This window comes from Jaculus jaculus, chromosome 1 (genome assembly GCF_020740685.1).
Source record: "Jaculus jaculus isolate mJacJac1 chromosome 1, mJacJac1.mat.Y.cur, whole genome shotgun sequence".
NCBI classification, from domain to species: Eukaryota; Metazoa; Chordata; class Mammalia; order Rodentia; family Dipodidae; genus Jaculus; species Jaculus jaculus.
The window spans coordinates 105,939,174-105,963,791 of record NC_059102.1 but is presented as its reverse complement, the minus strand read 5'-3'; the positions used below and the strand labels follow the sequence as shown (position 1 = coordinate 105,963,791).

Below are 24,618 nucleotides of genomic sequence, written 5' to 3'. Positions count from 1 at the left end.
GTCTGCAATACTTAATGACCTGGGTTTGATTTTCTAGTGCCCACATAAAGCCAGATGCCCAAAGTGCTGCATGCATCTCGAGTTTGTTTACAGTGGCAAGAGGCCCTGGCGCACCCATTCTCTCTCTCTCTCCCCTTGCAAATAAATAAGTAAAATGTTTTTAAAAATTAAAAATATATAAATAAAGTTACAAAGCTTAACAACAAAAAAAATCCAAAGCCCAGATAGGTCATTCAACTAGCTCCTGGCTGGCCAGTGGCGGAGTCTGGGTTTAGGCCTGGTCTCTGTGGCCTTCTGTCCTTGTCATTCATCTGCTCCGTGCAGCCCTCCAGGAGCACCAGAGATCCACTGCATTGTGCATTCTCCCCTCGTGCTCACCCTCTCTGGGTTTTTCTCTTTTCTCTGTGTTTCTGACGCCTTCCTGGCTGGCCTGTGCTGGAGGGGAAGAGGTTTTTCCCAGCAGTGGATCGATGTGTGCTGGGCTGGGCTGCTCCTGTTGACAAGGCTGACCTTTACCGAGCTCATGTTTCTGCCTCCCTGCTGGGAGCCCAGGGAGTCTGCTGTGGAGAGGGAGTGTGGGCACCTGTGGCCTGAGCAGGAGAGACAGCAAAGAGAAGCCTCTTGGAGGGCGTTTGCACATGCACCACTTTCACAGATGAGCAAACTGAGGCCTGGAGAGAAGTGAGTTACTGGGGGTCATTCAGAGAAGCTTTGACAGAGTCCCAGAGTCCACACATATTTATGTATGTGTCATGCATACTACTGCATGTATAAATGTGTATACATGTATTATGTATCTTGCCTGTGTGTAATATGTATGTTCTGTGATATAATAATGCATAGGCTGTGAGTGTGTGCATGTTCACATATAGGTGGGTGTGTTTGTGGGGGGTTGGATGTGCGCACGTGTGCATGTGGAGGCCAGAGGACAGCTTCAAGTGTCTTTACTCAGGACTGCTTCCTTCTTTTCTTTGTGACAGGGTCTCTGGTCTAGAGCTTGCCAAGTAGGCTAGACTAGCAAGCCCCAGGAGTCTGTCCGTGTCGGCCTCCCCAGAGCTGGAATTATACATTCACACCACCATGTCCAACTTTTTGCTTAAATCTTTCTGTTTATTTTTATTTATTTATTTGAGAGCAACAGAGAGAGAAAGAAGCAGTGAGTGTGAGAGAGAGAGAAAGGGTGTGCCAGGGCCTCCAGCCACTGCAAACAAACTCCAGGTGCATATGCCCCCTTGTGCATCTGGCTGATGTGGGTCCTGGAAAATCAAGCCTTGAATGGAGGTCCTTATTCTTCACAGGCAAGCGCATAACTGCTAAGCCATCTCTCCAGCCCATGTCCAGCTTTTTAACTGTGGGTGCTGGGGACTGAACTCAGGTCCCCGTGCTTACACAGCAAGCGCTTTACCGACTGCACTATCTCCCCAGCCCCATGCCGTGGTTCGCATCACAGTTTTGCACAGCATTGGAACAGGCACCTGCTGATCCCTGAGCCACCACACATCATGCTGGTCTAAAACATCACCAGGAGGAGCCCAGGAAGTCTCTCATGGCCCTTTGCAGATCTTTTCTTCTTTCTCCTCTTGTGCAAAGATTTTTCTCCCCCAGCCCAGTTTGACTCCTTCAGAAACAGAACTTCACTGTGAAGTCACTTTGAAAGACTTTCTGTATGTTAATTGCAGCCGGCCAAGGTCTGGAGCAGAGGTGGGAGCCCGCCATCTGCAGACGGGGTCGGCCCCCAGTGCGCTCGCAAATCCCTATCATCTGGCATGTGTCGGTTTAGGTTAATTAAGAGCTACATGGAGCTCCGTTTACCTGTCACTTCTGAGAATTTTAGGAAACTGACTTCCTTGCCATTTTCGAGCTTTGAGCGAAAGGGAAAATGAACCCACCTACCATTGGCCAATGTTCGTGCCCCAGGAACCCATGCAGCCCCAAGAAATGCATTTAGTACAGCCCCCTCAAAACTTTTGATTTTAGATAGGATTTCTAGTTACCTCATTGGTTTTTTAGTCATAGCGTCTGTTTTTGGAAGACCACTGTTGGAGGAAATGCCACGTGTACTCTATTTTTTGGGGGGGGGGTCAGTACTAGAGCTTGAACCTAGAACATTCCACCACTGAGCTATATTCCTAGCCTTCTTTTAAAATTTTTATTTATTTATTTATCTGAGAGAAAGAAGCAGATGTATAGAGAGAATAGACACACCAGGGCCTCCAGCTGCTGCAAATGAACTCCAGATGCATGCACCACCTTGTGCACTTGGCTTACTTGGGTCCTAGGAAATTGAACCTGGGTCCTTTGGCTTTGCAGGCAAGTGCCTTAACCACTAAGCCATCTCTCCAGCCCCCGCTCAAGCCCTCTTTTTACTTTTTATTTTGAGGCAGGGGCTCACTGAGCTGCCCATGTTTGCCTTGAACTTGCTTCGGAGTTCAGGCTGTCCTTGAATTTGATCCTCTTGTCTCCACCTCCCCAGTAGCTGGGATTACAGGACTGCACAGGCCTGGCTTGTTCTGTCTTCTTGAGCCTCTGCTTCTGAGTCTCTGAGGGAACACCTGTCCCCAGCTTGGTCATTGACTTTGCAGGGCTCCCGTCTGCCTATAAGGAGCCTTGTCCCGCAGCAGAGCTCACGGAGGAGGTTACATCCCACACTGTTGGGTCCTCAGATGGTCAGCAAGCCCTCTTCATCAGACAGAACCTTCTCTCTGTGGGGTGCTGCTGAGGCTCAGATACCATTGAGCACATGCATTTGTCAAACCACAGCAGTAGTACGCTTAACTTTGTTTGGTTCATTATGGATAAACTTTATACCCAAAGGGGGGGGGGAATAACGTTCATTAAACACATAACGAATTTCAGTTAGTACAATGCTTGTTGAAGTACTTAAGGGAAAACATGTTGGTATTTACAAGTTACCTGAAAATTCAAAAATGATAAGCTATAGGGAAGGTTAGAGGGAGGAAGAGAGATACATGACAGATGACCCTAAGACAGAGCTGATGGCAAGAGAGGTACGACGCAGAGACATCTTCCTAAAATGCTGCCCACTGCTGCGTTGGGGCGGGTGGGTGGCCAGGCTCCTGCTTCCTCGCTGTGCGTGCTTTCTCTAGTAGCCATGAACCCCTATGGGCTGGCACACCTCGTCTGTCTGTAACCATGAACCTGAGCTTCTCCACCAGTTTAAGAAGCTGGGGTTCCCCTTCCTTCCATTTCACAGAGGAGAAAACTGAAGCTTAAGGATCAAAGCCATATGCCCAAGGCCACACAGACTCAAGTGACACGGCCTGGCCTGGAGCCTGGGTTTGTGTGATGCCAAGGACCATTTTCATGTCATTCGTGGTGGGCAGCTCTGGTTAAGAATGGGATGTGACCATGAGTGCCGGCCTGAAGGGTCTTGAGCCCTCTGTTCTCCAACCTGTTAGCCTGGCTAGAAAGGGAAGCAGGCTTATGCCTGGAGGCTTGTGCTGGACCACTTTTGGTTTCTCTTTGCGACCTTTGCTCCTCCTGCCTCACCATTTTTGTCTCTTGTTCAAATAAATGGCAATAGCCAGCTTCTCTCCCCTAGCTCCTGGACTCAAAGCCTCATCTACTAGCTGATGCAAAACTCCGATGTCCTCTCGGGGGTCTTTACAATGTTTCCAGGTAGAGGCTTCTTTCCCATCGTGGCCTGAGTCTCTATGATCTGTATTGTTCTTTGACCATGTACTTTCATCCTCATCTCACTGGCCACCCTGACACCTCTGACATCCATGCTGTGGGGGGGGGGGCAGAGGGGAGCACTAAATTCATCAAAATATTGTCTCAGTTTGTTTTCTGTTGCTGTAACAAAACACCTGAGACTGGGTGATTTATAAAGAAGAGAAGCTTATTTTGGCTCATATGCTAAAGATTGGGAAGTCTACAGGCATAGCAGTGGCATCTGGCCAGGGGACGCTAACATGGTGGGAGATGGAAGATCAGGTACACACATGGAGGAAGAAAAGATAAGCAAAAGGGGGTTGGGCTTGCTCTTTAACACCCTACTCTCTTGAGGACATCAGTCCTCAATGCCTCATGAAGGCCCACCTCTCAACACAGCCACATGTCCATTACACCTTAGCATGAAATTTTGAGGGAGCAAACCATGTGCAGACCATAGTAGGTGTGTAGTGTGGGGCACGGGCAGGGAGTAGGGTAAGCTCCTACCTGCATAGTTTACAATGAGAACTTGGACATTGCACTGAAGTGTGCACACAAACACCACACACACACGCGCGCACACACACACACACACACACACACCACCTGCCCCACGTGGGGCATGTGCATGATTAATTCCCTCAGGTCAAGTCTTTCCAACTTCTTCACAACCCTCAGCTCTTTCCACCCTTATCCCTAAAACCCAATCTTGGCTTCCTTATTAACATCCCAGAACTCAGCGGAAGCTGTAAAATCCTTTTAGAACCTGATTCCATTTTTAGAGGGGATTTTTTTTTTTTCTGTTTCCCTTTTTCTCCAACTTCCTTGGCAAGGGGAAAAGGAAGAGAAGTTTTGTTTTTCTGGTAGCATTGCATCATCACTTCTCACCAGTCCTATGATGTAGACAGGTGTCTTAGTCCATTTCCTGTTGCTGTAACAGAATGCCACAGACTGAGTAACTTTTGTCTGTTTCTTTCTTTTTTTGAGGTAGGGTCTCACTCTAGCCAAGGCTGACCTGGAATTCACTATGTAGTCTCAGGCTGGCCTTGAACTCATGGCGATCCTCCTACCTCTGCCTCCTGAATGATGGATTAAAGGCGTGCGCCACCACGCCTGGCTGAGTAATTTTTTTTAAATTATTATGAGAAAGACACAGGCAGAGAAAATGGCGGGGGGAGGGAGGGTGGAGAATGTGCCAGGGCCTCCAACCACTGCAAATAAACTCCAGATGCATGCACCACCTGTGCATATGGCTTACATAGGTCCTAGGGAGTCAAACCAAGGTCCTTTGGCTTTGTAGGCAAGCACCTTAACCACTATGCCATCTATCCAGCCCCAAACTGAGTACTTTGTAGAGAACAAAGATTTGATTCAGCTCGCAGTTTTGATAATTGGGAAGTTCAAGGTCAAGCAGTTGAATCTGGTGAAGTTCTTGCTGGTGAGGACTTTTCTGAGTCCCAAGATCTTATAGGATATCACATGACAGCCCAAGACATCCTAGTTTCAAATCATTCCTTTTTTTTTTTTTTTTTTTGGTTTGTTTGTTTGATTTTTGGTTTTTTGAGGTAGGGTCTCACTCTAGGCCAGGCTGACCTGGAATTCACTGTGTAGTCTTAGGCTAGCCTTGAACTCACAGCAATCCACCTACCTCTGCCTCCCAAGTGCTGGGATTTAAGGCATGTGCCACCACACCCAGCTCATTTCTCTCTCTCTCTCTTTTTTTTTTTTTTTTTTGGTTTTTCAAGGTAAGGTCTCACTCTAGCCCAGGCTGACCTGGAATTCACTAGGTAATCTCAGGGTGGCCTTGAACTCATGGTGATCCTCCTACTTCTGCCTCCCGAGTGCTGCAATTAAAGGGATGCGCCACCACGCCCGGCACATTCCTCTTTTTATAAAGCCAGAGTCCTGTGGTGTTGACACCCTACTCTTACGGCCTCCTTTAAAGGCTTTAGTGTCTGCCCTCTTGATTCCTCATAATGGAGATTGAATTTCAACTTTGGAGGTGGGGGTTTGGATTGAAACCATAGCTGCTTTTATTAAACCCATATTCAAGATACAGAGACCCTTTTCAAAGAGGGTCAGTTACTTGCCCAAAGCCACATAGCTACAGCTAGAAGGGCTGCTGAGCAAGCTGGCTCTGAGCCAGCCACAGGCATGCTGCTTCCCCATGTACACACCCTCCCTGCGCCCCCACCTGCTTTCTGCTCCCCCAGTGCCACATGGGACTCCCTTCTCCACACCGACTACAGCCCTCAGTCCACCATGCCAAGGGGACCAGAATGGAGAGGACTGTGACACCTGTTTGCAGTAGACTTATTTTTTAGGGGTTTCCATGTGACCCACTCTAGAGCTGCCTCTGAGGGGAGCTCATGTGTGTTTGACCTCCCAGAATGAAGTCTCAGTGCTCAGTGAGAGGCAGGCCCCCGGGTTCTAACTGGCCCCTTAGACCCACAGGAACGTTCCTATTAGTGGACAAGGAAAATGGTTCCAATCTAAGGATCAACATCTTTAAGAGGTATCCAAAGCATGGATCAGTTAGTAGGAAGAAGCAAAGGGCCCATTCGGTCCTCTAGTTGGCAAAGTCATTGGGAAATAGGTTTATTGTGTGATCTTTGATCTTGGGCCTACTGACTGTCTATGGAGGCCCAGTGAAAGCCCAAACCAGGGACTTTTGTTGCTACCCTCTGAAGAATCTCCTGTCTTGGAGGATATTTTGAGTCTTGCTGTGCAGAGGCAGCCACTGCCTGGCAGATCTCTTTGACTCCACCTTCCTCCCAGCTTTGGTTAGATCCCAGTGCCAAGGGGAGAAACACTCCTCATCCCGGCCTTTGCACACTCTGCCCTGTGGCTGCCTCTCCTGGGTCCTCAGGGAAGGCCTGGTCATTGAATGACATACCCTTTCCTACTCCCGCTCTGACCTTCATCGTGGGTTGGACTGCCTGCCTCCCTCTGCTGTCAGAGTCCTTATAACGGCCAGGCCCTCTGCTTCCTTCAGTGGGCCGGAAGGTGACTCGGCCCTTCTCTAGGCTGGACAGACCTCACTTTTCAAAGCTATTGCTTTGGGAGATTCCAGCAAAGAAGGGAGATGTGTGAGAATGGTGGTGAGTTTGAGCAAAGGGAAGACATGAAGGATCAGGTCCCAGGCCCAAGGACCCTAGGGTCACACAGAGTCCCCAGACAGCCAAGGACTGGAAGAACAGTGTCACCCATGCTCCTGAGTGGACCCAGCTTGGCAAACAGGGAGGACTTGAGGACAGCACTTAATCTGCCCCAACCTTTTACAGATAGGAAATAGAGGCCCGGGCATGGTAGGCAAGTAGACTTCTAGAGGAAAGCACATCGTGGACTGGGAGACAGAAACCTGCCCTCCGAGTCATGTCCCAGCCGGGGCGAGTCCTCCACCCTCTGATTTCTCACATCTGCAACATGAGCAATTGGACCCACCTTGTGAGCATTCCAGGATGCCCAGGAGGTTTAACGACGTTCTGGATGCTGAGAAGGGCTTGATGACTCAAAGAGGATCATTGCCCCTGTAGCTGACATTTTTCTGAGGAGGGTTCTCTGTGTGCTTCTCTGTGCTTCAGTTCATGTGCTTTCTACAGCTGCACTGGCTTAAGGAGAACCTGTCAGTTGCACATACTTTATAGGGCAGGAAACTGAGACAAAGGTTGAGTGATCTTCAAGAGTCAAGAGCCATGAAGAAGCAGACCCAGAATTTGAACTCTTGCAGTCTGGCTCCAAGCCCTCGGTCCCAGACCCTGTGCCAACTTCACTGAGTGCAATGGTAGCATGTCAGCTTAAACCTGGCTAGTCTGCTCTTTCCCTACTAGCTTTGGGGCTGGCTAGCCTGAGTTTATAGACTGTCAGATTACTTGGTAGTGAAGATCTGGCCTCCCCATATCCCATGGGTTGAAGGTTCTTCACACTCTGCTAGTTTTTGATGTGGTAACTTCAGTTAATCAGGCACCACTGCAGAGTCCTCGACAGTTGGCCAGACCAGCCCCTAGGTTAGCTCCATGCCCTTCAGAAGGCCAAGTTCCCCTTACCCAAAGTGTACCACTCATACTGGGCATCTCAAAGGACAAGGGCCCCAGGCTGAAGGTGCCCACCCCATCATAACTCTGCACACAACAGGTGGGCGTCCTGGTGGGTTCCTTCCCTCCACTGAGCAGAGGATGTGGTGGTAGACAATGAATCTGAAATGGCTTTGAACCCTAGCCCATAGCAGGTGCTCCACACACCCCTGGCTAAGAGAAATAGCAGTGGCCACCCTTTGAGGTAGAGGTCCACCGCAGTGATGTGCCTGTTAGATGTAGGAGTTCCCATCATTCATTCTTTTTTTGGGGTGGGGGTTAGGTAGGTTCTCACTCTAGTCCAGGCTGACTTGGAACTCACTACATAGTCTCAGATCAAACTCACAGTGATCCTCCTACCTCTGCCTCCCAAGTGCTGGGATTAAAGGTGTGCGCCACCATGCCGAGCTCATTCATTCATTTGTTCATTCACTCGCTCACTCAACAACTAGTCACGCATGCTTACTAAATGCCAGCCTTGTGCTAAAGGTTGGGAGCGAGACATACACCTACAAAACTCTGTTATCGAGGAACGTTCAGCCTAGTGGAAGAAACAGATCGTGAACTAGACAAGCATGATGACCAAGAGCAGCAAGAGCAAGCATGAGCAAGGCTGCTGCGTGCTATACTCCAGAGAAAAACATGGCAAGACAGGGCTAGGCTGGGCAAGAGGGCCTCCCAAAGACGCCTCACCTGACTGAAGCCCAGGAGAAGGCCAGGAGAGAGCCTTAGGGCCTTTATGTCACAGGGAGCAACTAGTGATCTACTGGGCACCCACTCTGCTGGGGATAGGGCATTATGCTGGAGCAGAGATGGCATTGAGATTGCGGAAAGACATCACAGAGCCAGATGCCCGTGTTGTGTGTGTGGGGGGGGGAGAGGGTGGCTCTCACTCAGATAGGGCCATTATGGTTCTGGGAATGATTCAGGAGACAGGTACCCCAGAAGCCATGCAGAGGCAGAAACAGACAGGCACACCCTCTAGAGGAGTTGGGTGCTGCTGAGGAGCCTTCATGGGCCTCCAGGGGTCAAGGCCAACTCACTTCAGCTGAGTGGCCCTGGGATCTGACTCACTAGTGACTGGAGCTCCAGAGGGGCTTCCTGGAAGAAATGACCTTGGAGCTGGGCCTGGCAGCAGAAGTGAAACGGCTAAATTGGAACGGCCCAGGTAGGGCGCTGTCAGGAAATGCCTCTGATAGGGCGGCTCACAGGCTCCAGAGTCTGGGGGGGAGGAGGGCTTTGTCCCCCTACTCCAGGCTGCCCTGTCTGCTCACTCCCCCCAGGAGGAGGAGGAGGCACCATGGCACTGATGGATATGCCGGAGCTGGCTATGCGGCCCAGCACTGTCACCAAGCTCTCCCTTCCTGCGCTGGAACCTGACACCCTGACCACTGAGGCATAAAAAACAGAGAATTGGAAGGCTCAGCCTGTCAGGCTGGGAGTGGCCCCCAGAGAGGCCTGAGCAGGAGCGTGCATGAGTGTGTGTGTGTGTGTGTGTGTGTGTGTGTGTGTGTGTGTGTGTGCGCGCGCGCGCGCACTCTGCCTGCACCTGTGGAGGTGGGAGGGCTGGTTCCTTCCAAAACCCTCTTGCCCTCTGGCCTTTCTCCGCCTCCTTTGGAGGGATCGTGGAGTCATGCTTGGCCACAGGTGGTCTCCTGGGGCTGTATAACTCCTGTCAGCCGCAGCAAGGCAAGCCCCTTGCGTGCACGCTGTACCTGGGGGTGTAAGAAAACCCCTCAACGCCCCACTGGCTTCCCGCGCCCTGCTGCAGGCCCTCTGTCGGAACCACCTTCCCCTAGGCTCTGGGGGATGCAGCAAGGACTCAGAGCCCCAACTGACCCTACAGAAGGGGGTGGATGCCGCTCTGGGGCACAGGAGGAGAATAGGCAGACCCTGGCTTCTGTAAGAGCCAGGAAGCAAGGGTGTAGGGGTCAGGACTTGAGGCTGTGCCCCTGACCCGGCTGGCAATAAAGAGACTCCCCAGAGGATGTTTCATGCCCAGAGAAGGGCCACAGACAAGGGCACATCTCTCTAAGCTGCAAGGTCAGAAAGAATTGTCGTGGGAGCCCACCTTGTCCTGCACCCTGGCATACCCCACAGTCCCTGCCTGAGCTTATCCCCAGCCATGGACAGCTGTGCCTTCCTCAGTGCCAGTTCAGCCCACCCCTCTTCTGTGCTTCCCTAGCCCTCTGGCCTGTCCCTTTATGCCTGCTTCCTCCAGGCGCAGGTCCTGGGTCTGAGTTCGAGTCTCATCTCCCAGACAAGCCCGAGGCCCCAGGCACAGCCACGCCCGCATTCACACCCAGAAGGGAGACTACAGTTGAGGTCACAGGAGTGGAGCTGATCCACACTCTGGTCCCCGAGGACCTCAGCAGTACTCAGCAGGCCAAAGTTTTGGACTTGGGCTGGTATACCAAATAAGACCCGGATACTACTAATCTCCTCATTGATCAAATGAGCCGGTGGCACCCTGCTTGTGTGGCTTCTCACCCATAGATACGAAGAGCTTTAGGATGACGCAGACAGTGCCAGTACAAGTGACTCACGAACAAGTGTGTGTCCCCATGTGCCTTTATTGGTTACAAAAGTACCCGCAGCTCACGTAGGAGGTGAACATCATTCACATTCAAGGTGACTTGAACCCGGGGCATGATCTGAACTCACTTGACGTTTGTCCTTTGTTTCTCTCTCCTCCTTAGGGAGCGAGTTTTCTGGGAGTCCCTACAGCCACCCTCAATATTCCTCGTACAACGACTCGTGGAGGTTCCCCAACCCGGGGCTGCTTGGTGAGTACTCACAGACGCCTGTGGCGCCCCTGCCGTATCAGCCGTCTTCCCTGGGCCGCCACGTTGGGCCAAGGTCCCTCAACATCTGGGCATCTGGTTATTGGGTAAGGTGGATAGTTTGTCTCAAGCACATGGAACGTGGGGTAAGGAGGAAGACAGGGAGAGTGTCTGCCGTGAGTGACTGCCCGGCTTAAGAGCCATTTAGTGTGATGAGAATTTTCTAAAGAAGAGGTGGTGAAGACACCAACATGGATTGACTGGTGGTGGCTGTCTGGCAAGCCATTTTGCTAAGGGGCTCTGGGGCCCGGTGATTGATTAATGATGTCTTCTGTGGACGTCACTGGTGCCAGCCCCATTGGGAACTGGCTGCCCTGTGGCTGAAGGCCTGCCAAAGCATACCAAGCTGGGCTCAGCTTGTGCTTTAGCCCAAGCCACAAATTGGCAGAGTGCCCATGGCCAGTGCCAGCCTGATCTGTGAACATCATCAGTGACCATGCCGGACTCCATCAACCTCCAAAGTCCAAGAGGAGCCTTCTGTCTTGCTAGCATAAACCTGTGGCACCTGCCACTACAGGAACCTGATGCAGAGAGCCTGGGTCACGCAGGTCACCACCTGTGGAGTGGAGCCAGCCAATTAGCCTGGAGGGAGCAACGCTGCCCCCAAGTCAGCTAAGGAATTTCCTGAGACCACTCTGGCCTGTCTGACCACATTAACAAGGCCTCCTTAAGTGAGTCTGTTAATTCCCTGGACCCTTAATTATTTTAGGACTGAGAACCATAGACTTCATTAGAGAAGCAGTAACCTGACGTCTTTACATCAAGTTGCTAAGCCTCGGGCCTATGAAGTCTCAGCCTCGACCCCTTCCCAAACCTGATTTGGTGATTAAGGCATACAATATGGAAGCGGTATCTCTATTGCTTTTGGGGGGCCTTGGGTTACCCCAGGTATTTTAGTGTGGCGTCTAGAACAGTGAAGTAAGAGCTCCTGGATTCCTGAGGTCCGGGTCCTATGTGAGGGCGCGTTCTAGCCTTACAGAAGACTCCTAAGTTCTCATCTGTGGTTTCTCAGAGGGCCTGAATCTGTGGATTGGTCTCCTTTATTCTCTTTTGGTTTGGTCAAAATCATTTCTCACTGGGCATGGTGGCGCATGCCTTTAATCCCAGCACTCGGGAGGTAGAGGTAGGAGGATTGCCGTGAGTTTGAGGCCACCATGAGACTACATAGTGAATTCCAGGTCAGCCTGGGCTACAGTGAAACCCTACCTCAAAAAAACAAAAACAAAAAAAAATCATTTCTAAGGGTTGAACTAGGGTCTCCACTTACCTGATATCTTCCCTTACACGAGCTCTCTGAGTTGGCCCGGCTGTCCATCAGTAAGCACCTGGAGGAATGGCCGGCCACCATCTCCCTGGACTGCCCAGCAAGGCAGGGTCATAATGTCAGAGCCCAAGAGTCCTTCCCTGGAAATCACTCTAGGACAAAGCCCTGGTCCCAGTGCTGCTGGGAGACCCATGGGGGACATGGCTTAAAGGAGGTTCCTTCTCATGGGGATGTGGCTCGAAGGAGACCACACTGGCCAGAGTGTCCCTGTAGGAACGCCCTGTCTAAGGAGTACAAGAACGAGCTGAAATCCTGGCCATGTGCAGCACAAAGCCCTGCCTAGAAGAGCACCTTGTTCTAATCTTCCGAAGATGTCCTGTAGGTTGACATTAACCTTCATTTCTGGGAAAACTGCTCAAGCTGGAGTAGCCCAGGGATAGGGTAAGAGTTTGTGTGGTCTGTGGAGTGCTTACAGATGAGGCTGAGAGAGGTGGGGACCTGACTTCCCAGGGTGTCCAGAGGGGCGAGGGGAGGCTCGTGACTGCGCCAGGTCTGAGGCTTTTGCTGCTCTGAGTCTGAGTGAAGTCCAGTTCACAGCGCATTGTCAGGCTGGGATGAGGATGTTATGGGGAGGCATTCTATGCTGGGAATGCTCAGGGCCTTTAGGGGGAAAGTTTCTGGGGAAAAGGAAGCAGTATCAACACATTAATTGGACCAGGCACTGGAGACTCTTTTACCCTATCAAAAGCCCTATGAAGGGGGTGGCTGGAGAGATGGTTTAGCAGTTAAGGTTCTTGCCTGTGAAGCCTAAGGACCCAGGTTCAATTCCCCAGTTCCCATGTAAGCCAGATGCACATGGTGGCACATGCATCTGAAGTTTGTTTGCAGAGGTTGGAGGCCTTGGGTTGCCCATTCTCTTTCTCTCTCTCTCCTCCTTTCTCTCTCTCAAATTAAATAATAAATAAATAAAGCTGGTCATGGTGGCACATGCCTTTAATCCCAGCACTCGGGAGGTAGAGGTAGGAGGATTGCCGTGAGTTCGAGGCCACACTGAGACTCCATAGTGAATTCCAGGTCAGCCCGGGGTAGAGTGAGACCCTACCTTGAAAAACCCAAAAAACAAAAAATTAAAAAGCCCTGTGGGAAGAATTCTGTTATCTCTCTTATACAGACAAGGAGTGAGGCTCAGAAGGGTTAATTCATTCACCCCAGGTCACACAGAAGGCAAGCGCAGAACAGGGGCTCCCCTTGACTGCCCAGCTTGCATCCCTAGGCAGCGCATGAGTTCCTTCGCTCTTCCTGGCTGAACAGGGCTGCAGCTGGGATGGAGGCCTCACGCTCTGTAGCAATGGGCCCGAGAGTTCTCTGCACTCAAACCTTGTCTGTGGTGAGGCCAGTGGTTTGTTTCTGACAACCGGGTTAACGGTGCATCTTAGATTTTTAGTTGCAAACAACAGAGTCCACTGAGTGAGTTGAGCAGTGGACAGATTTTATTAAGGGATATCAGGGTTTCCAGAGTCTCTGGGATGCTGCAGGAGGTCAGCATGGGACACAGAGCTGGGAGCGTACCCGGGTCACGCTGCAGTGTGTGACTGCAGACATTCCCTTCATGATGCAGCTTTCCCCAGAGGGCTTGAGTCCAGGCATTGGAAGTTCTGCTCTACCCTACTCAGACATGGGGGCCTGTGACAGCTACTCCCAACAAATGGAGTTCCCCAGCTCCCTTCTCCATCAGGTCATATGAAAGATAGTCAATGGGAAGCATCCAGGTGACACATGAGCAAGAGAAGCCAGCGGATGAGCTAGGGACAGGCCACGGGGACACACCAACATAGATGGGCAGAAGTGTTGTGAGGTGGCCGCAGGCATTAAAAATGGCCTGGGTACATAGCCTAGAGAATTTGGCAGGCTTTCACCCTGGCCATGTGTGAAATGGCTCAGAAGTAAAATGAAGATGGTCCCTACGCTAGTCTCTCCAGCAGGCCTTGAGTATGAAGTTTTTGAGGCACATAACTTCAGAATCCATATTTACCCAAAATCTCACTTACCTGAAGATGAGGATGTCTGGCTGACCTGACCGCAGCCTTGCAGACTGCCCTAGGCCCATACTCGGGCCGCCCGGCCACACGTCCTTCAGGGCTTTGGCTCAATTCAGCCCAGGCACACCCAGTCTGATGATGTCTGTGATCTGGGGTGGAGGAGTCTGAGGTGCGGAGACCTGTCCTGTGGTCAGTGTGACGCCCCTGGTGGCTCAAGGAGCGTGATAGACACACGGAACTGCTGCCAGAAGGCACCCATAGCTCATCCCATCATTGCTCGCCCCCACTCACGCCACCCCCCAAAATCCTCACAGGCATGGCTGAGGCCTCCTTTACCAACTCAGACAGAGAGTGGAGTGACGATACCACCCAGCTGCGACTTAGCCTCTCACCCTGTGGGATCTCCTATCCCCTAGGCTGGCATCAGGGGCAGGTGGGGTAGGCAGGGCTGGTGGATGGAAAGAGAGACCTCGGTCATTAGGATGAGAGTGGGAGTGCCCATGGCTGCTGGGAAGGGATTAGAGAGGGAACCAGCCCAGAGCGACTGTGTCAAGAAGTAAATTGATGATAATGTGAATTAGAGAGGAAAAATGACAGGAGGAAGGACACGTTTATTCTAGATGGAGGTCTAATAGGCGCCGGGAAGACAGAGTGCTTTGCGAAGTGATATTTTCATTTTTCATGGTAAATGCCAGCCCTGTGCGGAAGCCACCTCAGGGTCCGGCAGAGGTGCTGGCCGGGTGAAGGGAGCTGCGGGTGGGAAAAGGGAGCTTGGATGGCCCAGCAAAGTGCTTCTAGGGACCCTGCCTTCAACTTCCTGTCTTTTTTGTTTGTTTGCTTGTTTGTTTTATTTATTTGAGAGCAACAGACAGAGAAAGAAAGAGGCAGAGAGACAGAGAATGGGCACACCAGGGCCTGCAGCCACTGCAAACAAACTCCAAATGCATGCACCTTGTGCACCTGGCTTACGTGGGTCCTGGGGAATCGAGCCACGAATCGGGGTCCTTGGGCTTCACAAGCAAAAGCACTTAACCACTAAGCCATCTCTCCAGCCCCCAACTTCCTGTCTTTTTGCAGCCCCTCTGTGCACATAACCGCAGTGATTTTCATGTTTCTGTGTGATGCCCATGCAAGGGCATGGGCCGGGCTCCCTCACACACAGGCATGGCAGCCACTCTGGAAGTGACGGTGCTGGTACCGTCCCACCCCTCTGCAGAAAAGAACCAAGGAGACTGACAGAGGTCTCTGGGGTGGCGCTGAGGGACGATGTGCTGTGACCTTAAAGGTAGCAGAGGAACTCTGTGTGTGGGCATCCTTAGTGCTGAAACAGCCCCCCCCACACAGCTGCCAGAGCAGCACGGCAGGTACCATGGGCAGTGCTGTCTGAGGCCGTGGTGCCTTCTTGGGGGAGGAGGACTAGGACTGTAACAGAGGGGTGGCAGCAAATTCTAAACTGCTCCACGTCCCCATTGCATTCAGTGCCTCGTTCTGCTCATTCATAAACGAGATAGTAACAGTTCCTACCTGATAGGATTGCTGTATTTGCATAGCACTGTCACATTTCTATTTTGGGGTGCACTGGCAATCGCTCTTTTGTGGACCACCCCCCCACCGCCTTATAGATGAAAAACCTGAGGATCAGGAGAGCAATCCACCACCAAGAAGCAGTAGAATGTATGTGGCAGCTTCCACATCTCAGTCCCCAGTTAGGGGTATCTGGGAGAATTGCCAGAATTGGTTTGGATTTGCGGGAGACTTCAGTACCCATCTGAGCCCCCACACCTGAGAATTAAGCTAGCAAGCCCCGCCCCCAGTGAAACAATCTCACCGGCCATTGGCTATTTATTGCCTGCTGTGCTGAGCCAGGTCCCTCCAGGATGGGCCTTGACCTGCGGGGAGTCTGAGCCCTCAGCCAGGCTCCAGCACTGAGGGACTCTGTAACTTTGCTTGACTGAACCTCAGTTTCTCACCTGTAAAAAATTAGCAACTCTGACCTGTTTTGGGGGGGGTGCTGGGGGAAGGTGGGCAGCTCCTTTTATCCCTGGGAAGGAGTTTTAGTGTAGAGAGGCCTGTGGGAGGCTTGTGCAGAGAATGTCTAAGAAACAGAGCAGCCAGAGGTGTGGGGGGAACTCCGAAGAGGGGGAGGTCACAGGTAGGGGCCCGTATCTGTCCTTCTGCCACATAGGCAGAGCCTGCCACGCCATGCCCTCCATCCCCATGCTACTTTCTACCAGAGCAGGGGTGTGCTCCTCAGAGCTTGCTCCCAGATCCCCAGCTGGCAGATGGCAGATGATCCCTTTTCCTCCTCCTCTTCTTTCCTTTTCTTTTGCTTCTTTCACCATTTAAGGCTAACCTCAAACTTTTGGTGATCGTCCTGCCTCAGCCTCCCAAGTGCTGGGATTACAGGACTGGCTCAGATCACCATCTTAGCTAAACACTAGCCTGCGTTGGGCCTATGGTTACCCATTACTGCCCAGCACTGTAACAAATAGAGTCAGGAAAAGAGCAGCAAATGAAGCAGTGGATGGATGGATAAATAATGATAGATAGATGGATGATTGATAGATAGATGATAGCTAGATAGATGCAGACAGGAGAAAGGACGAGCACACAGGCTTGACACTGCAGGCAGGAGGCCCAAGAATCTGATCGACTGGGGTCACCGTTCCCGCCTGTATGTTTAACTGAGGACGATCCTTGCAAGGTTACGGTATCTGGCACAGGTGAATTCTTAGCCAGCGGTTGCTGTTGGCATTAAGGAGCGACTGAGACTGCTGTAATTCCGTGTCACATGGAGGGTGGGCAAGAGCGGTAGTTGGTGTGGGAGGTGAGCCCATGCCGACTGGCTGGCCTCAAGCACCAGGTACCTGCCAGCTGAATAAAGACCAAGATGCTTTCTTCTCTTCTAGGTCAGGCCTCAGACTTTTCTACAATGGGCCAAACAGTGAACTATTTTAGGCTTCACGGGTGGTAGGTAGAGTCTCTGTGGCAACTACTCAGTTCCACTGCAGCAGCGGGGGTGACAGACACAGGCGACAGGAGTGAGCAGGGCAGCACGGATCTGCCGGGAAGATTGGGACAGGGACCCCAGTCTGCGTCCCGGCTCCAGGTGGCAAGCATCCCTAAGACCTTGACAGCCCCGAGGGGACTTGAAGTTCAGGGAACAGAACAGGGCAAAAATCCTGTGGAGAGGGCACGGTGGCCTGAGTCAAATGAGGGAATGGAAGGGATAGAGGTGGGGAAATGGGCGGACAGGGGACCCCGGGCCTGACGTCCATGTCTTCTCATCTCTTCCAGGCTCCCCGTACTACTACAGCGCTGCGGCCCGAGGAGCCGCCCCGCCTGCTGCTGCCACTGCCTATGACCGTCACTGACCCTCAGAGTCAGGCGGGCGCCAAGCACTTATGACACATATCACTGAGGGAGCGAGCATCCCGGCCCCCACGAGACAGTCCAAGGGGCCCAGCAAGTCCACCCCACCTCCCCTGCACTTGAAGCATCCTCCGTCCCCTCTTTTTCATTTTCCTCCTGGAGCCCAGGTTCTATGATAGGGCTGTTGGACTTGCAGGCCCCTGTCCATTTCAAGATTCAATCAGTGAGCTTCGCCCGGTGGCCCTGGGGGTCACGCAAACCAGCAGGTTGTTCTGCAACCCGGCCCAGCCACCTGACCAGCTGTGTGTCCCAGCCATGGCAGGCTGGCAAAGGAGAGCTAGCTTTCGTTGCTGCACAATGCCCATGTACATACCTACTTGCTTCTTCTCTGTGGGCCCCACGGTCCAGCTGAGCAGACAGCCCGCCCCATGATGCCTCCTGTCCTCACAGTTCGTCAAGGACATTTTCTAGCTGTGCGTGCAACGCGAGTGCCCTCTGCTCTGGTGCCCCCGTCAGGTAGCTCAAAGCTGCCTCTGAAACAGGATACCCAGCCCCCTCCTCGCCTCGACTTCTCTAATGTACATTGGCGATCATGCTGCAAGCTCCCTGTGAGTTCCCCCAAGAGGAGTACGGCTTGGGGAGACACCTGGCTTGTTCCTTCCCTGATCAAAAGACTCCAAAGGAACTGTCTGGGACATTCCTCAGCTGCTGTTTTAACACAGGAGGTCATCCAAGTGCTGATGGCAACGTGACTTTGCATGTCAGGGCTGGTAGGATCAAGAGATCATCTGATGAGGTCAGTGAGGGGCCCAAGGCTTCCCTGGCCACCTCGGCCCATGGAACCACAGAACTGAACTGGAATATGTTTCCTGGGGCGTGCCCAGGTTCAAATCACTCTGGACACCAGCCATGGACACTTCACCTACTCTCCAGGACTCTTAACAACTGGATTCTGTCTAACAACTGGAGCCTGTCCCAGTGCTATAGACAATGATTCACAGAAAGGACTGTCCCCTGTGCTAAAGGACAAGCACACCCTGCAGGCATCAGCTAGAACCTGCACATCCTTTCAGAGCAGCCCTGCCTGTCTTCGGGGAGCCGAGTGTGTGGCTGGCATAGAGGTATTGGGGTTCGGGGCAGGTGCCTCACGTCACGCTATGCAGGCTCACCTGTTGACACAAGGCACTGGCTGGGATGGCCAGGGAGATGGCCAGGAGCCATGGGGACTTAGAGAGGGCATTTGGGGAGCTCACTGCAAGACTGGCCAGAATAACATTCAGGGGACAGGTGAAGACCTGCGGGAGGGACAGGACAAGCAGTGAGGACCTGGTGTGTGACCTGGGGGTGGTTTTGAGTTTGGGTTGCCAGGCACCACATTTCTTTACTTGGGGCCTCTGTTCCTTGCACAGCCTCTCTTGCCATCTCAGACCAGCCATGTACAACCCCCGTCTAACCCTGGGCTTAATTATAGCAATGACAGTGTATTTGATCAGCTCATATGACAGTGTCCCTGGTGTCTGTAGATCACTAGGTTGGCAGAAAGTTGACATAGACAGAACCTGGACTTGGGCTCATCAGGCCTGGCGGGTCTTGTCCTGACCACACCTCTGCATAACAAAACCCTTTGACTTTCTCAGCCTCGGCTGCCCTGGTACAGCAGGGTCACCTGACCACTTTCGCCTCTTCCTCCATCACTGGGAGTCGGGCAGTGACAGAGTCATCTATCAGGGAAGAGAGGGGCAGACTGTCACTTCTGAGCAAGTGCAGAGGGGTGGGCACTTGGATCTTGCTAATGTTTGGATCAAATGCAAAACAAGCACATCATCCTGAGGGATGAGAACTGCGAGAGCCTTTCGAAAGACTCAGTCTTGATTCTCCACAGAAACCAAGACCGAGCTCAGAGAAACACAGGGCCAGGTAGGGAAACGCAGCAGACTTCCTCCCTAAGTGTTTTGTGCCTCAACGCTCCCACGGGGTGGTGGACAAAAGAGGAAACTGAGGCTCAGTAAAGTAGAGTCCCCAGACCTTAACTGGCAGAGATAGTGCTGGGACTTGGGCTCCGGACCCCTATATAGTGATCCCTGTTCACCCCATCCCCAGCATCTATCCCTAGAGAGGAGTCAACATCAAGGGCTACAGGATGTGGTTCTGGGCCCAGTACTCCAGACTGGGTAAAGTTTGCATTGGTGAAACTGCAGTGGACTATCAGCCACCAGGCCCGAAGTAGGACCCAGCAAGCTCACAGCAGGCATAGCACCCAGGGAACTTGCTGTGCAAAAAGGAAGGTGGATGGGGCCAGAGGCCACCTACAGGAGCTGAGCTGAACTGGCTGCAGCCTCCACGTATTGCTAAGGTAGGACAAGGCATGTGATGGGGCTCCTCCCTTACCCTGTCACAGGAAGCGGCAGGACTGAGGTCTTCTGTGCAGTCCTCTGCTGCATGCCGTTCTCTTGCTGTGATGTGCATCCTGGTCCTCTGTGCTGTCAGGCTGCTTGGAGGGGGCAGCTTCATTTGCACTGACTGCTTAAAACACACACCTTTCTTCCTCAGAAAAGCCTGCTGGGCACCAGAGCGGTCCCCCACCTCGCCCAGCCCCTTTCATGAGCTCCCTCCATACTTCTCTCTTGTACCTGAGGCTTTGCCAGGCCTCGGATCGGGTCTGTGTTCATTAGATGACCACATCATTCCTGGGCTGCCTGGCAGAAGCACAAAAGCACATGCACGTGTGCATGGATGTTCACACATGCGTGCATGCGTGCACACACGCACGCACGCCTGTTCTCACAAGCTCAGCCCTAGCTCTGCAGATGCACGTGGTTGTACACACACACACACACACACACACACACACACACACCTGCTCTCACCAGCTCAGCTCTCACTCTGAGATGCACGTGGATGTTGTCACACGCATACCTGCTTTGAGCAGCTCAGAGCACTCACACAGCAAAAGCACACGGATATTCTCACATGCACACTTGCTCTCGCCAGTTTGGAACCCATGTGCTTCCCAGAAGAGCTACGGGGGGCGGGGGCTTTGTGAGGAGCATTCCCAAAGTCCTTAGCAGCTGGGTAGATGACAAAGAACTCAGAATGCAAAACGCGATTCTGGGGCTCCACTGGTTCGTTGGCAGGAGGCCAGGGACATTCATTCCTCCATGGCACTTCAGGCCCATAGTCCAACTCTGACTTTCTGGGGGGAAAAAGACAAAAACACATTTTCATGGAAAATTCTGATGATATAACAAACCAACCACCCCTTTCCCAGCACACTCTGGTTTGAGTTAGTACTTTCATAACTGACATCGTGTAGTGTGTTGAAATCCTCCATCATCCTATGGGGCAAAGATCAGAATACCCAGCTCATAGATGGGGAAATTAACATTGGGGCTCACCAGCTGATTTAGAAGATGAAATGAATTCCCAGATCCCTGAGCACCATGATTTGTCCACAGAACTGAGGCCCTATTCTGGAGTGTATGGCTTGAAAACATCTACCTCTCGGCCTTTTAGCAACCCCCAGACCTGAATTCTATCCTAATGAAGGGTCTGGGAGTCGATAGCCTTGCTGGTCCCAGTTGATTCCCATTAACACTGAAAACTTTCAGTATTTGTCCAAATTCACAACAGTTCTTCTAAGTTCTCACCTTATCCTTTCCCTACTCTGAGGCTCAAAAGGGGTCAGAGCCAGTTGAAGTCCACCCTGTAATCCCCACGAGGGCCTGGACATGGACTGGCTCTGGTTCTCGGGGTATGTGACAATGTCACGAGCTGTCTACCTGCTCCTCTTCTCTCTGCCCATTCTGCTTTGGAACCAACCGTGACCACATACACGAGGCCCTGGGGGACCCACAGGCCCAGGAAACACAGATTGTAATCCCAAGGGCCCTAAATATAAGGTAGCTCCTGGTCAGCCAGTGGTTTGACCCTACCCCCTGGTCACGATACAGAGCAACAGGGTGTGGTGGGGTGGGGAGTCCCAGATGCCCAAGAAGCAAGATTGGCCCATGAAATGACATCCAAGAGTGAAAACCTTTCATGAAAACACTCTGTCAGCCAAAAGAAAAAGATGTCTGTGAGCCAAATCTGACCCGTGGTCACTGGCTTACGACCTCCAATCTTCGTTGAATGCCCCTCTTTTCTGCTCCTCTTCATCCTTCATTGCAATTTGGAAAAGATGAGAGAGAAGTGAGATGTTCTTTGTGCCAACCTTGGCCTTGCCATGCTCCCAGAGCTCACCCAGGCCACTGGCAGGTTGGATTTTGAAGTGGCTAGTGGGGAGTTGGGGGCAGCTGGTGGCTTTTAAGGGGAAATTACCACTTTAGGGGCCTTTCTCACATAGGAGAGAGTCCCAACTGCAGCCAGAGGGCACCGAGGGGTGAAATTCATTTACGAGACGGTCTGACCCCAGAGTGACTGTCCCCCTCCAGCACCTCCTTGTAAAGGACGTTCCTGCTAAAATTTGACTCCAACCCTCAGGCAGCAAATCCAAGAGACAAACCAAGCATTCCCAACACATGCTTGGAAATAAGCAATGGTGTTTGACACGCAGCTGCCCAGGAGGGGAGGAAAAAACCCAAGGTCTCTGGGTAGGACAGGTCCAGGCTCGAGCAGGATGACCCCATAGGCTTTGGGGCTGGACCAGCTGGCCTTGTCACCCACCTTCCGTCTGTCTGTGATGGTTTGGGGCATGCATGCTCATGCTCCCAATCAGTTTATTCCTCTGGTGCTTTTGGCCTCTGGTAAGTCCAAGGCAAGTGTGTTTCTTAAAAGGTAACAAAGTACGTGATTGGAAAATTGGACAGGCAGGCCACAACTCCACCTGCAGCCTGCCCTACCTCCCAGTGGCCCCTTCCTCCCTGTGCCCTCTGCTGTCCCTGGACTTCAGGACTCCCTCTTGCATAGTCATGAGGGAGCCACAGCGCTGATCCACACCTCCCCACTGTCAACTAAGGCTGCTCCAAAGTGGTGGCTAGGTCCCTGAGGACCAGCTACAGAGGACACTGTGAGTCCCTTCCACACACGCTCTCCTGAGGCAGATGCAGCTTTCTGGAGCAGGCTGCATGCTGGGAGCAGGCCGGCAGCCATCTTTCATTCTCTGGTAATTCCTTAGCACTGAGGTGCAGTTCCCGGATGCTCCCAGGATTGAAGGGGACCTTGGAATCACTGCTGCTTGAAAGTTTCAATTCAGGGGCTCCCCTTAGCTTATCTCCAAATTGTGAATCAACACTGCCAGCCTTTGGTCAATTGAGAGTCTTCTGTCCCCGTCTTAGATCCCTGAGTTGCACAAGGAGAACACTGCACCCATCGCTACTGGGGAAATCTCAGTAACTCTTCAGGGGAGCAGGGCTCAGCTGGTGCCCTTCAGCCTTAGACAGCTCTGCACAGAGGGCGCAAAGGGGAGCAGGTGAAACTGCAGGAGCGGGGATGGGCACAGGACAGTCCTATGCCCTCCCCTGACTCTAAGGCCCAGCTAGGGGAGGCCTTGCTACAGCCTTATCTGCCCCAACTTGGATCCACTGGCCTAGTTATGGCTGCTGAGCTGCCCTTGCCCTGTGGCGAATCCCTCATCTTTTCCAAAAGCACCATTAAGAATAAGTGATTTTTTTTTTTTGATGATGGATTTTTGATTTACAAATGGTGCATTTCCCTTGGAGTGGAACAGAAAGGAAACCATTTAATGACTCCCTTATTTTCAAGCATGAATACATTTTAATGAAACTATTTTATTGTATTTGAGGAAATGGAGAGTTGAACATTCCAACCAATCAATAGCCAATTAATTGCTGTAAAGCTAAAAAGGAAATAAATAAATCCCAAATCGTCTTTAAACATTGTACAAAGCTAAGAGCTCCCGAGTCTGACTTTCCCTCCCATGCCACGTGCAAAGGGCCATGTGCAGGGGGTGAGTGCACACATGCACACCCACGCACCCCGAAAACGAGGACATACTTGAAACTCGGAAAAACGGCCGCATCTCCTTGTGCCAGTTCACCCTGGCTTTCCTTACCTTTGCTCACAGCAGGTGAGCAGACCTGGCAGTCATCTGGCCTGAGGCTCAAAGAGAGGCAGAGCTGGCCCCTGTCCCCAAGCCACCAGCACAGTGTGAGTAATGGGCAGTGAGGGCCCGGCTTGGCCGGTACCCCACTTCTCAGTCCAGCTGTCGGGTGCCCCCACATTGAGTAGAGGAAGGAATTCTGACGCTGGTGTGGCCCTGGCTCCTGCTACAAGATGGTGCCCTGGTTTTTCACCCACTAGTGGCCTTTGGGCATTGAGTATTTGTAGAAATGCAGACTACATTGCCAATGGAACTCTGCCACAAAGACACATGGATTTTGCTTGTCATTCTTTGAGACAATTGACTTTGTCTTAGGGATTGACCTTCCAGAATCAAAAACATACATATCTACTGTATCCGCCAAAGTTTGTGATGCCTGCATAGACGCTTACTTATTAAAAAAAATAAATAAAAACCCCACAAAAAAACCACAATTGAATTGCCTTTGAAAGTGGGAGATTATCTGTCTCCAACAGATTGAAAAAGAAAAAAGCTTCTTAAAAATGTGTATGTTTTGTATTCTTTTTTTTTTCTAGTAGAAAACAACTGACTTGAAATATTGGTGGTTTTTTTTTCTCTCTTAGTGACGTGTGTTGCTTTTTGTGTGTAATAATATTTGAATGTAATTACAGCAGTGCCAATTTGCCAAAGATGTTGGACATATTTTTTTTCTTTTGTTGGGGAAAGGGCAGGGGATTGGGGGTGGGACTTGGGAAGAAACTGGGATGGGATACTGGTTTAAATTTTTAACTTTTTTTTCTTGTCAAACCTGGAATTTGTGGTTTTATTTTAAGTTAAATGGTTGACTGCAACACCTTTAATTTAGATTAGTTGGAGAAACATGCAATAAGATTGGTGTAGTTTCAATATCTGTGTGTCTTTTCATGAGTGACTGTTACTTGTGAAGAATTGATTTTATGTAACCTTTATGTGAGATAATTATTTGTAAATATTTGCCATAATTTTATTGGTTCCTAAAATAAAGTAATTTTTTAAGTTCAAGAAAAGGATTATATGTCATTTGTTATTCTTATACAGTCTTTGGCTAAGCCATATAGAGTGGTGAGGAATTTGATGGCTCCTACTTAAATTGGGGTCAAAATCAAATCTGGTCATCCAATGTGTTGGACTCTGACTTGTGTAGTTGGTACAATCCATCTCTGGGGGGGGGGGGTCCCAGGCCAGTTGCCCCCTAGCTTGGCAAGGTGCACAACAGGTGAGACCTTATACATACTTATCTCCCGTGACACTCATAGCTTAGAAACTTTGCCCAAGTTCCTTAACCTCAACTTCT

At 51.4% G+C, this 24,618-nt stretch overlaps 1 protein-coding gene across 3 annotated transcripts in view; it reads left to right on the top strand.

Moving 5' to 3' along the window:
• The window catches only part of Pax5 (paired box 5), a 224,607-nt gene extending 202,247 nt beyond the window's left edge, over nt 1–22,360 (top strand). For all 3 annotated transcript variants that reach the window (XM_045142336.1, XM_045142335.1, XM_004658314.2), the window contains 2 exons: nt 10,448–10,534; nt 17,192–22,360. In XM_045142336.1, coding sequence (XP_044998271.1) covers nt 10,448–10,534; nt 17,192–17,268 — 164 coding nt within the window. In that variant the 3' untranslated portion in view covers nt 17,269–22,360. The remainder of the gene's footprint in view (nt 1–10,447; nt 10,535–17,191) is intronic.
• The last annotated feature ends 2,258 nt before the right edge of the window (nt 22,361–24,618 follow it).